Source organism: Mustela nigripes, chromosome 17 (assembly GCF_022355385.1).
Source record: "Mustela nigripes isolate SB6536 chromosome 17, MUSNIG.SB6536, whole genome shotgun sequence".
In the NCBI taxonomy this organism is placed as follows: domain Eukaryota; kingdom Metazoa; phylum Chordata; class Mammalia; order Carnivora; family Mustelidae; genus Mustela; species Mustela nigripes.
In genome coordinates, this window is record NC_081573.1 from 24,332,178 (window position 1) to 24,345,191 (window position 13,014).

The following is a 13,014-nucleotide window of genomic DNA, read 5'->3' on the forward strand; positions in this document are numbered from 1 at the left end:
ACAGTGGTTTGGGCTGCTGCCTTCGGCTCGGGTCATGATCTCAGGGTCCTGGGATCGAGCCCCACATCGGGCTCTCTGCTCCGCAGGAAGCCTGCTTCCCTCTTTTTCTCTCTCTCTCTCTGCCTGCCTCTCTGCCTACTTGTGATCTCTGTCTGTCAAATAAATAAATAAAATCTTTAAAAAAAAAAAAAAGGCCCTTAATAATGGTCTCTGATAACGCCACTTATATATTTTTTTAAAATAATGATGGACGAAGGATTGGCTTTGTGTGACAGAATAAGTATTATCACTCAAAAGCACCAGTATGCCATGTCTACTGTGTGCACGGCTCTTGTATCAGAAACATGCTTTCACTTCTTTACTCAAAAAATATCTTCTGAGGGGCACCTGGGTGGCTCAGTGGGTTAAAGCCTCTGCCTTCAGCTCAGGTCATGATTCCAGGGTCCTGGGATCGAGCCCCACATCAGGCTCTCTGCTCAGTGGGAAGCCTGCTTCCCCCTCTCTCTCTGCCTGCTTCTCTGCCTACTTGTGATCTCCGTCTGTCAAATAAATAAAATCTTAAAAAAAAAATATATATATATATATATCTTCCGAAACCCTGAGAGCTTTTGCTTATTCCCCTAAAACCCTCTTTACCCAGATTTTTGCATGGCTGAGTCCTAAGCATCTTTCACACACACATACACTCTGGGTTGTTCCACATTCCTCCAATGAAGAAGCTCAAAACTCAGGGGCAGCCTGTAGTTTTCCAGTATATTAGGTATCTTGCAGTCTTCATGTTCTGCCAGGGTCTGAGAAGGTATTAAGTTGACCCATATGAAACTGCCTTAATATAAAAATGAAAATGTTGCGTTTTTCAGAAAAAGAAAAGTTTTATTCAACCAAAATACACACTATTAGCATTAACTGCTTTCCCCCAATGATAAATTTCTCCAAATATATTTAAAATTCAGCATTGTTGAGAAGGAGTTGCCGCCGGAGCCGCTGGAGGGGACCATGGCCAACTGTGAACGCACCTTCATTGCCATCAAGCCTGATGGGGTCCAGCGCAGCCTCGTGGGAGAAATCACCAAGAGTTTGGAGCAAAAGGGATTCCACCTCGTTGCTATGAAATTAATTCAGGCTTCTGAAGACCTTCTCAAGGAGCACTACATCGACCTGAAGGACCGTCCCTTCTTTACCGGCTTGGTCAAGTACATGCAGTCAGGGCCCATGGTTGCCATGGTCTGGGAGGGCCTGAATGTGGTGAAGACAGGCCAAGTGATGTTTGGGGAGACCAACCCTGCAGATTCCAAGCCTGGGACCAGCCGTGGGGACTTCTGGATCCAAGTTGGCAGGAACATTATCCACGGCAGCGACTCCATGGAGAGTGCGGAAAAGGAGATTGGCTTGTGGTTCCAGCCTGAAGAGCTGGTGGATTACAAGAGCTGTGCTCAGAGCTGGATCTACGAGTGATCAGAGAGCAGACCTCCATTTTTTCATTCCATTCCATTCCCTCTCCCTCCCCTGAGCAGGGGGCCAGGCTCTAACAAATTCACTTAATTTTGAGACCTTCCTTCTAACCTGGAGGGCATCTCCTGGAGCTGGGTGTGCTCACTGTACAGTATTATGTGCTGCTGTCAAATTAAAATATTTCATCCCCCCCCCAAAAAAAACAATTCAGCATTGTTAAAATTTATTCAAATCCTTCGATTACTGTTCTCTATTAGAGAGTGCTCTGTTTCTTAGAGTTTAAAATGATGACAAATGATACATAATTTCAACTTCTTTACAATAAGATGCTACTGTTAGGTTTTGCCTGAGTTAAAAGTAATAGAATACTCTCTTTGCAGACCACCATACAGTTACCAGAACCTTCTTTTTGGTTGCAATGATGGTTTTAACACACTTGGTAACTTCTCCAACATCCAACCATCATCCAGACCACTTTCATTTTTTGTCAAAGTTTATGATATTCTCTAAAATAGGCCTCTGCTCTTTCAAATCTTAAGGTATGAGCACATCTCTAATCATCTCAGTTTGTGATCCTCCATCAGCTGGTGTTACCTACCCATTTGTCCAACTTTTTCACCTTTCCTATTGCAGCCAGGTGTCGAGAAATTGTTGTAGCAGAAACTCCTAAGTCTGCTGCGAGGCTTGCTGTTTTGGGGTTAGCTTCCACCATGGCTCTCAATTGATCTTCATTTAAAACAGATCTGGGTCTCCCTCGAGGCTCATTTTTCAGACTCAGATCCCCAGAACGAAATTTTTCGAACCACCACCGGATAGTCCTTTCACTAACAGAGCCTTTTCCAAAGACAGAATTGATGTTTCTACTTGCTGTGGCTGCACTGTGTCCTAGTTTAAATTCATATAAAAATAGTATTCGCAAATCTTTCAAAGATATGGTACTGTTCACTTCTGTGGAGGAAATAAATAATAAAAATTCAGCCATCAAAGAAAACTGAAGACCATAATATCATTATGAATACTAAACAATACAACTGAAAATAAACCTGACATCAACTTTATCAATCACGGTCAAGTTTCAACTAGTTAAATATCAGCAATTTCATCTGAAGGATACATGTTTTCATCACTGTGTTCTGCTGCCATAAGTTTATATCAGGCAGATGACTTTACAGTAGGAATGCAATTTCCAGTGATTTTATAACATCACCATAAAAGAAATAAATATGAGTTTATTTATTGAACTAAAATATGAGTTCTGCTTTTAAATCTAGGAACTTAGGTCTGTCACACAATTTTTTCAGTACTATCAAATTAAGATCTCAGATCAATTTAATGCTTGGAAAAAATTTCTCCCATAACGGATTGATAAATACCTGCTTCTGATGTTTTCTGACAAAAGTATTCATAGGTTTTCCTTTCCCCCATTTCACATGATCTGAATGACTGCTACTTCACAAGTTCTTTATATTTTCTAAATCCTTATTTACTATGGAATTTTTCTTCTTTTGCCTAGTTCACTTTTTTGGGCTTCATAGTTAATTTTGGTGGAAATGAATGAAAATAATATTTCAGGTATATGAAAGAACTGTTTTCCATTTTCTCCTGGCATTCAAGTATTCTAATGGCCCTAGGGTCCACTGCCCATTGGACTTTTTAAAAACTATAACCATAACATACATGTGCCCTAAACCTACCAAAGGTTAAAAAGGAGAGGGAGAGAGTTAAGAGGGATTAATTCAGCAAAATTCCAATCTGGACAATGTTTGGGAGAAATCTTGGGGTAGGAAGAGGAAGTTTTTCTTTTCAGCAGCTTTAATTTTAACCCCTTTTAAGTATATATTACTCCAATAGTAACTTTTCTGCCTTTTTCCTCCCCTATGCTTCCAAGACAATAAAGTGGAAAAGAATTCTATTTCTTTCTACCATCACTTGAGTTCTAAACTGTTTGAAATAAGTTGATAATCTTCTTTACAAACGCAGAAAAAAAAATTCTGACCTCAACCATAATATATTGTTACAAATATAAATATATATATACATATATATATATATTGCAATTGTAACATAAATATTAGGAAGGTGAGCACCTTTATTTTAGCCCCTAAGTCACTGAAAGCAATTACCCTATTATTCATAAAGGGAACAGGAATAGGGAGAGAGGTTTCCCATCATATACTACTATATTAGTAGGTTTAATTAATGCAAGAAGCCACCTCTTCCACTTCTAACACAGTACTTGAGATATAACCAAAAAACAAAACTTGTTTTAATACAGAGCTAAATCCAAAAGCAAAAGAGAATTTTCCAAGTGCAAAAAAGTAGGAAACACACACACACAAAAAAAACCCACAGTGGTGAAGGAGCACGTTAACAGAATTCATATCTCAGAACTACATACAAATAATGGAACAATCTGAAACAGAGACATTTTAAGAAAAAAGTATGACATTTTAAAGCATGCCTTTAATGTTCAAAGAGAAAACAAAGAAATAGGTTTCACTAAGCAAGAACAGGCCATTGTAAAAGAAAAAAACCTCCCACATTATATTTAGTTGTCACATTTCCTTAGTTTCCTCCAATCTCTGATTGCTTTACCTTGTCAAATACATATTTCATTTTGGTTTGGCTAATGTTTTCTAATGACTGGACTAAGGTTATACATTTTTGGCAAAAATACAAAGAAATGATGCATCCTTTATCATGGGTTTCAAGATGTGAATATGTTTTGTTATTGTGATGTTCACCTTGATCACGGACTAAGATAAATTTTGGCAGGCTTCATCCCATTAAAATTACTATCTTTGTCTTTGTGATTAATGAAGATCTTGGAGAACATACTTTGAATCTATACTTTTCCTCAAATTTTCACTCACTAATTTTAGAATCAATTGGTGGATCTTTTTTTTTTTAAGATTTTATTTATTTATTTGACAAAGAGAGATCACAAGTAGGCAGAGAGGCAGGCAGAGAGAGAGAGAGGAGGAAGTAGGCTCCCTGCTGAGCAGAGAGCCTGATGCGGGACTCGATCCCAGGCCCCTGAGATCATGACCCGAGCAGAAGGCAGCGGCTTAACCCACTGAGCCACCCAGGCGCCCCAACTAATTTTAGAATCAATTGGTGGATCTTGTCTGCAACAATTATTACTGTGTTTAGCTAATGCTTATTTTCTACTTCCCTCAATCCATCCAACCTTCCACAGTTATTAACTGGAATTTACTGTGAGTGAAAACTGTTCATTTCCCCATTTATATCTATATCAGTATGGACTCATGGATATTTACTTTATTATTCCATGGGTTATAATCCAATGATTTCATTATTTCTTTAGCTAAAATTGCTCCAGCTCTGGCCATTAGAACTCTTTCAGTATGGTTCTCAAGTTCTTTCACACTATCCCCCCATTTGTTTTCTTTAAGCGTTTTGTTACCTGGCATACATCAAGATGTTCCAGGCACCTTTACCAACCACTTCTCTAAGAAATGGAGAATCAGAAATAAAAAACTGGATCCTAGGTTTGTTCATTAGTCACTCTCAGTGGAAACAGCTAAGAAACATGCATAGTAACCAATACATATAATATCTCAGATTCCAAACCAACCAGAGTTCATTTTACCCTTCTTCTTTCACTATTTGTGAGAAATCCAGTTTTTGTTATCTAAAACATATTTGCCTTTTTTTTCAGTTAGAGTACACACAGAATTGTTAATCTATGCCCTTGTGACAAATATATTTATTGACTATATTATAGCATTAATGTGCAATTCTTTTTATCTTTACCATTACAGTATCCAATCAAGATGTTATTTTCTGAAACAACTTGGAATAAAGTTCTTTTCGTTCCCATCCCCTCTAATGTCACTCCTTCCTCACTAGTTCCCATATCCTCACTTTTTGGCGCTCCTTTCCCACCTACCCCCTGTAGATTACCAATAATCACTTTGGTTTCCAGTTTATCCTCCCAATATTGATTCTACAAAAACAAGCAGATACACATGTACTGTCTCATATCTCTTTCTTTCTTACACAGAAGACCATATACTATACTCTTGTGTTTTATTTTTGCCATTTAACAGTATATTATCTCAGAAACACTCCATATTTGTTGATACAGACCATTCTCATTCTTTCTTTTTCAACACAGCCCCATTACTCTATTGAATGGATATATCACATTTTAATCACTTTTCTATGTATGGACATTTAAACAGTTTCCAATATTTCACAATTACATTGTATTACACTGCGGTAGTGAATATCTACCGTGTGTATGTATTTTTATATTGTTAGAGGTGTATCTAAATGGTAGAGTCCCAGAAACTGTTTTGCTGGGTCAAAAAGTAAATACACACACACACACACACACACACACACACAGACTCACACACATATATATACACATATATGTGTATATATATGTATAGTATTTTTTTTTAAGATTTTATTTATTTGACACAGAGAGAGATCGCAAGTAGGCAGAGAGGCAGGCAGAGAGGTAGGGGGAAGCAGGCTCCCTGCTGAGCAGAGAGCCCAATGTGAGGCTTGATCCCAGGACCCTGAGACCATGACCTGAGCTGAAGGCAGAGGCTTAACCCACTGAGCTACCCAGGTGCCCCCATATACAATATTTTTAAGTATTGCCACATTTCCCTTTGGAAGGGCTGTAACAATTCACATTTTCACCAGCAATGTATGAGAGTACCATTTCTCCACAGCTTCACCAACAAAGTATATTGTCATATTTTAAAGTTTTTGCCATTGATAGGTATTATTTTAATTTGCATTTCTTTAATTATGAGTAAATTTGAACTTTTTTCCATATATTTTAGGCCATTACTATGTCTTATTTTTTTGTGAGTTATCTCTTCATATCTGATTCCCATTATATCAGACTTTTGTAATTTTGCCCTCAAATTTTTTGTTTTGAAAATCTCAAAACCACTGTTTATTATCAAGGTGAACTCTAGGCTTCATGACGGACTTATCAATAGAATTTCTGGTAGCAAGTATGAACACCAGGGCCCCCAAACTTTTTGAATTCACTGACACAGGGATCAGCTACCCCCAGCAGGGTTTGGTCATACTGAATGAAAATGGCTTTGAGCTCCTTCTCGGAAGTCTCATCTATGTATTTCTGATAATAAGGACCCCAGGGCTTTGGAGTTGTGCTAGCAGACTGTGCAAATCTGGGTCCCATGACCACTACCCTTCACACAGACTCAGATGCCCACCCCAAGAAATCATTCCCTGCCCAGAAGCAGAACAGATTCCAGTAGCTTGTACTGCTGTGTGCACTGCTGGATCATCTCCAGAGGCTGCCCATTCAGCTGGATAAGGCTGCTGCCCCATCTGCAACCAGAGCTGTGGCCATCTGCTTGTGTCCAAGGACCTGCAGAGACTGCAGAAGGCCCTTGGACTGCACGGCTGCCAATGTAAGCAAAAACTCCTCACCACATGGTGCCACAACCAGAAAACCTTTTGTCCCTCAAATTTTAAGAGCTGTTTAAATATAAAAAATATTGTCCTTTTTATGTGGTATATATTGTGAATATTTTCTCCCAGTTTCTTCTTAATACTTTTTTTTTTTTTTAAAGATTCTTTATTTATTTATTTGAGAGAGAGACCGTGAGAGAGAGCATGAGCGAGAAGAAGGTCAGAGGGAGAAGCAGACTCCCCATGGAGCCGGGAGCCTGATGTGGGACTCGATCCCGGGACTCCGGGATCATGACCTGAGCCGAAGGCAGTCGTCCAACCAACCGAGCCACCCAGGCGTCCCTCTCCCAGTTTCTTCTTGACAAACTTTTATTTATAGGATTTTTTATTATCTAAGAATTTATTTTAGTGAAATTTATCAGTCTTTTGTTTTACTGCTTCTGTATTTTAAGTAACAGCAAGCCTTTTTCTACACCAAGATTATAGAGGAATTAACTCATAGTGGTGGATAAAGATAGCTATTTTTTTTAAAGATTTTGTTTATTTTTTTTTAATATTTTATTTATTTATTTGACAGAGAGAGCTCACAAGCAGGCAGAGCAGCAGGCAGAGGCGGGGGAAGCAGGATCCCCCCTGAGCAGAGAGCCTGATGCAGGGCTCAATCCCAGGACCCTGAGATCATAACCTAAGCCAAAGGCAGAGGCTTAACCCACTGAGCCACCCAGGCACCCCTTTTAATAATAGTGCAATAAGGGACAAGTGGGCAGATTTGGAAAATGCTAAAAGTGGGTCACTCATTATTCCATGAAAAAGAAAGTAGATCATGTTTCAAAGAAGTTTCCAAAAACTTTCCAAAGTTTAGCAAAGTTGTAGGGTACAAAAGCAAAAATCAGTTCTGTTTTTATACACCAGTGATGAATAACCTGAATAAAAAACTAAGAAAGCAATTCCATTTATAACAGCATCAAAATAATAAAAAACTTAGGAATAAATCTAAGGAGGTAAGACATTTTTTTAAGATTTTATTTATTTATTTGACAGAGAGAAAGAGAATGAACACAAGCAGGGAGAGGGAGACAGAGGGAGAAGCAGACTCCCCACAGACCAAGAACCAGACACAGGGCTTGATCCCACAACCCTGGGATCATGACCTGAGATGAAGGCAGAAACAACCAACGAAGCCACCCAGGTGCCCCAGAAGGTAAGACTTTTAATGCTGAAAACCCTGTTGAAAGAAATTAAACAAGATCTAAATAAACGAAAAGACAATCATATTCACAGGCAGGAAGACTTAGTATCTATAAGATGTCAATATTATCCAAAGCAATCTAAAGATTCAACACAATCCCTACCAAAAATACAACAGCCTTTTTGGCAGAAATGAAAAAGCAGATCCTCGTTTTCATAAAAAATTGCAAGGAATCCTGAATAACCAAAATAATCTTGAAAAAGAGCAAAATTGGTGAACTCACATTTCCTAACTTTGAAACTTACTACAAAGCCACAATAAGTAAAACAATACAATATGGGCATAAGAACAAACAAAAAGACCAATGGAACAGAAAGACCACATATGGTCAAATGATTTTCTTTTCTTTTTTTTTTTTTAATATTTTTTTCTAAGATTTTATTTATTTATTTGACAGAGAGAAATCACAAGTAGATGGAAAGGCAGGCAGAGAGAGAGAGAGGGAAACAGGCTCCCTGCCAAGCAGAGAGCCCGATGCGGGAATCGATCCCAGGACCCCGAGATCAAGACCCAAGCCGATCAAGACCGGTTGAGCCGAAGGCAGCGGCTCAACCCACTGAGCCACCCAGGCGCCCCATGGTCAAATGATTTTCAACAAGACCATTTAGTGGGAAAGGATGGTTTCTTCACATGGTACTGGGAAAACGTATATCTACATGCAGTATGAAGCTGGACCATAAACCACACCATATACAAAAATTAATTCAAAAATGGATCAGAGACCTAAATGTAAAAACTAAAATTACAAATTACAAAAGTCTTAAAGAAAACATTGAGGAAAATGTTCATGGCATTGGGATTTGGTAACAATTTAATGAATACGACAACAAAAGTTAAAAAAAAAAAAAAAAACGAGTAAACTGGACTACATCTAAATCTAAAACTTCTGTGCCAAAGATTCAATCAATAGTGAAAAGGCAACCTACAGAATGGAATATTTGCAAACCACATACCTGATAAGGGGTAAATATCCAGAACATATAAAGAGCTCCTACAACTCTACAACAAAATACAAATAGCCTGATTTTTAAATGAGCAAAGGATTTACATAAATGTTTCTCCAATAAAAATATACACATGGACAAGGATTTGAAAAGATGCTCAATATCATTAATCATTAAGGAAAGGCAAAACAAAACCACAATTATCAACTCACACCCATTAGGATAGCTACTAACCAAAGAAAATAACAAGTATCAGCAAAGATAAAGAGAAATTGGAACGCTTGAGCACAACTGTTGGGAATGGAAAATGGTGCAGGTCTCTATGGAAAACAATCATGTTAGCTTCTCAAAAAATTGAAAACAGAATTACCATATGATCCAATAATTCTACTTCTGGGAATATACACAAAAGATCTGAAAACAGAGTCTCAAAGAGGTATTTATACACCCACATACACATTCATAGCATCATTATTCATAACAGCCAAAAGGCAGAAACAACCCAAGTGTCCATCAACCAATAATGTATAAACAAAACATAATAATTGCATATAACAGAGTATTATTCAGCCTTGAAAAGAAAGGGAATTCTGACACATGCTACAACATACATGAACTGTGAAGACATGATGCTAATTAAAACAACCTGGTCACAGAAAGACAAATACTTTTACTTATGACATACCTAGAATAGTCCTATTCTTAGAGACAGAACATAGAATAGACCTTAGCAGGGGGCCAGGGTGGGGGCAGAAGGAATGGGAGTTGTTTAAGGTTATAGAGTATTCAGTTTTGGGAGATAAAAAGTTCTGGAGATTGATAGCACAAAGACGTGAAACTACTTAACACTACTGAACTACATACTTGAAAATGGTTAAGATGGCAAATTTCATATTTTTGTATGTTACCACAATTAACAATAAAAATCAAAGAAAAATTAAGTAAGTTGGATCTCATCAAAATTAAGATTTTTGTTCCTCAAAGGACACTATCAAGAAAGTGAAAAGAGGGGACACCTGGGTGGCTCAGTTTGTTAAGCAGCTGCCTTCGGCTCAGGTCATGATCCCAGGGTCCTGGGATCGAGTCCCGCATCTTGCTCCTTGCTTGGTGGGGAGCCTGCTTCTCCCTCTGCCTCTGCCTGCCTCTCTGTCTACCTGTGCTCGCTCACTCTCTCTCCCTTTGTCTCTGACAAATAAATAAATTTTTAAAAAAAATTTTTTAAAAAAGTGAAAAGAGGGGCACCTGGGTGGCTCAGTGGGTTAAACCTCAGGTCATGATCTCAGGATCCTGGAATCGAGCCCCACATTGGGCTCTCTGCACAGGAGGGAGACTGCTTCCCCCTCTCTCTCTGCCTGCCTCTCTGCCTGCTTGTGATCCTTCTTTGTCAAATAAATAAATAAAATCTTTAAAAAAAAAAAAGTAGAAAGACAAATGGCAAAAAAATACTTGCAAATCATACTTCTGACAAAGCTTAATACAGAAAATATATAAAGAGCTTCTATAGCTTAAAAAACAACCAAAACAACCCAATTAAATCCAATTTAAAATGGGCAAATGAGCTGAATAGACATTTCTCCAAAGAAGATATACAAATGGCCAATAAGCCCATGAAATGATGCTTAACACTGTTAGTCTTTAGGGAAATGCATATCAAAACCCAGTAAGGTGACACCTGGGTGGTTCAGTCAGTTAAGCGTCTGCCTTCAGCTCAGGTCATGATCCCAGGCTCCCGGGATCAAGTCCCACAACAGGCTCCTTGTTCAGTAGGGAGCCTGTTTCTCCTTCTGCCTGCCGCTCCCTCTGTTTGTGATCTCTCCCTCTCTGACAAATAAATAAAACAAAATAAAATAAATCTTTAAAAAATAAAACAACAACAAAAACCAGTAAGATTAACAGTTACACCTGCTAGGGTGGCAATATTTAAAAAAAAAAAAACAAACAAACAGAAAAAGATATCAGGGGCACCTGGGTGGCTCAGTCAGTTAAGCATTAGACTCTCAATTTCAGCTCAGGTCATACCTCAGGGTCATGAGATAGAGCCTGGAGTCAGGCTCCTCGCTGGGCATGGAACTTGCTCAAGATTTTCTCTGCCCCTCCCCCACCTCCTCCCACCTCTGCTTACACACTCTTTCTCTCTTAAAAAAAGAAAAAAAGGGTTGCCTGGGTGGCTCAGTGGGTTAAAGCCTCTGCCTTCAGCTCAGGTCATGATCCCAGGGTCCTGGGATCAAGCCCCACATCAGGCTCTCTGCTTCGCAGGGAGCCTGCTTCCTCCCCTCTCCCTCTGCCTGCCTCTCTGCCTACTTGTGATCTCTGTCTGTCAAATAAATAAATAAAAGCTTTAAAAAAAAAAAAAAGAAAAGAAAAAAATTGGAAAATCTAACAAATTTGGTAAGAATAAAAGAAATTGGAACCTCTGGGCCTTGCTTGTGGGAATGTAAAACAGCACAACCACTATGGAAAACAGTCTGGCATTTCCTCAAAAGGTTAAACTCAGAACTACCATATGACCCAGATATTCTACTCCTAGGTATATATCCAAAAGAACTGAAACCAGAGGTTTGAACAGATATCGCTACACCAATGTTCATTACAAGAACCCTAGCTATGGCCCATCAGCAGATGGATTAAAAAATGTGGTATATACATAAAATGGTAATTACTCAGACATAAAAAAATAATGAAATTTAAATATATGCTACAATATGGGTAGACCTTGAAAACATTATAATTAATAAAATAAGCCAGACATAGAAGGACAAATATTATATGATCCCACTTACATATGAGGTGCCTGGAATAGGTACATTTACAGAGATACGAAGGAGAGATTACCAGGGATTGGAGGGAGGTGTGCGGGGGCGGGGCAGAGGTGTGGAGGAAGAGATTGTTTAATGGGTACAGAGTTTATGTTGTGGATGATAAAGTTTGAAGTAAAACAACAGTGATAGAAACACAGTATTGTGAATGTTTTTAATGCCACTGAATTGTACACTTACAAATGGTTAAAATGATAAATACATTATATATATTTTACCACAATAAAAAAAAGAAGTTCAACTTTACCCTAGTGGTCTGAAATACCGCCTTCGTCATATACTAACTTTTCATGTGAATTTGGGTCTAATTCTGCACTTTTTATTCTTCTCCACTGGTCTATTTGTCCCTGCCAGTCCCACAACAATGTTTTAATTACAGAGGCTCTATCATATATATATATAATTATTTTAATTAAGCAGGCTCCACAGACCATGTGGGGCTTGAACTCACAATGCTGAAATCAAGAGTTGCATGCTCTACCAACTGAACCAGCCAGGTACCCTAAGGCTTTATATTAATTTTTATTTATTTTAATAGTACAGCTATCCAACCCTGATAGTTTCTGTTTTTCAGTATTTTCCTGGTTATTTCTAAAATCATTTTTATTGGGATGCCCAGGTGACATAGTCAGTTAAGCAATCAACTCTTGATTTTGGCTCAGGTCATAATCTCAGGGTCCTCTGAGATTAAGCCTCAAGTCAGGCTCTGGGCTCAGCATGGAGTGTGCTTGAGATTGTCTCTTCCTCTCCCTTTGCCCCTCCTTCTCATGCTCTTTCTCTCTAAAGTAAATAAATCTTTAAAAATAAATAAATAAAATATAATCACTTTTATTGAGATATAATTCACATCCCATACAATTTACGCATTTAAAATGTACAATTCAGTGGTTTGTTTGTTTGTTTGTTTTTTAAGATTTTATTTATTTATTTGACAGACAGAGATCATAAGTAGGCAGAGAGGAAGGCAGAGAGAAGGGAAACAGGCTCCCTGCCGAGCAGAGAACCCAATGCAGGGCTCGATCCCAGGACCCTGGGATCATGACCTGAGCCGAAGGCAAAGGCTTTAACCCACTGAGCCACCCAGGCGCCCACAATTCAGTGGTTTTTAGTACACTCACGTGAT

The 13,014-nt window shown here is 38.5% G+C and overlaps 1 protein-coding gene and 1 pseudogene across 1 annotated transcript; one reads left to right on the forward strand and one right to left on the reverse strand.

Moving 5' to 3' along the window:
• Positions 1-940: 940 nt before the first annotated feature.
• Positions 941-1,646, forward strand: LOC132005112 (nucleoside diphosphate kinase A). Its single transcript, XM_059381896.1, has one exon. The coding sequence runs from the start codon at positions 997-999 to the stop codon at positions 1,453-1,455; it is 459 nt and encodes a 152-aa protein (XP_059237879.1). The 5' UTR covers positions 941-996; the 3' UTR covers positions 1,456-1,646.
• Positions 1,647-6,433: 4,787 nt separating this feature from the next.
• On the reverse strand, positions 6,434-12,168 carry LOC132004956 (small ribosomal subunit protein uS9-like; annotated as a pseudogene).
• Between the last annotated feature and the right edge of the window lie 846 nt (positions 12,169-13,014).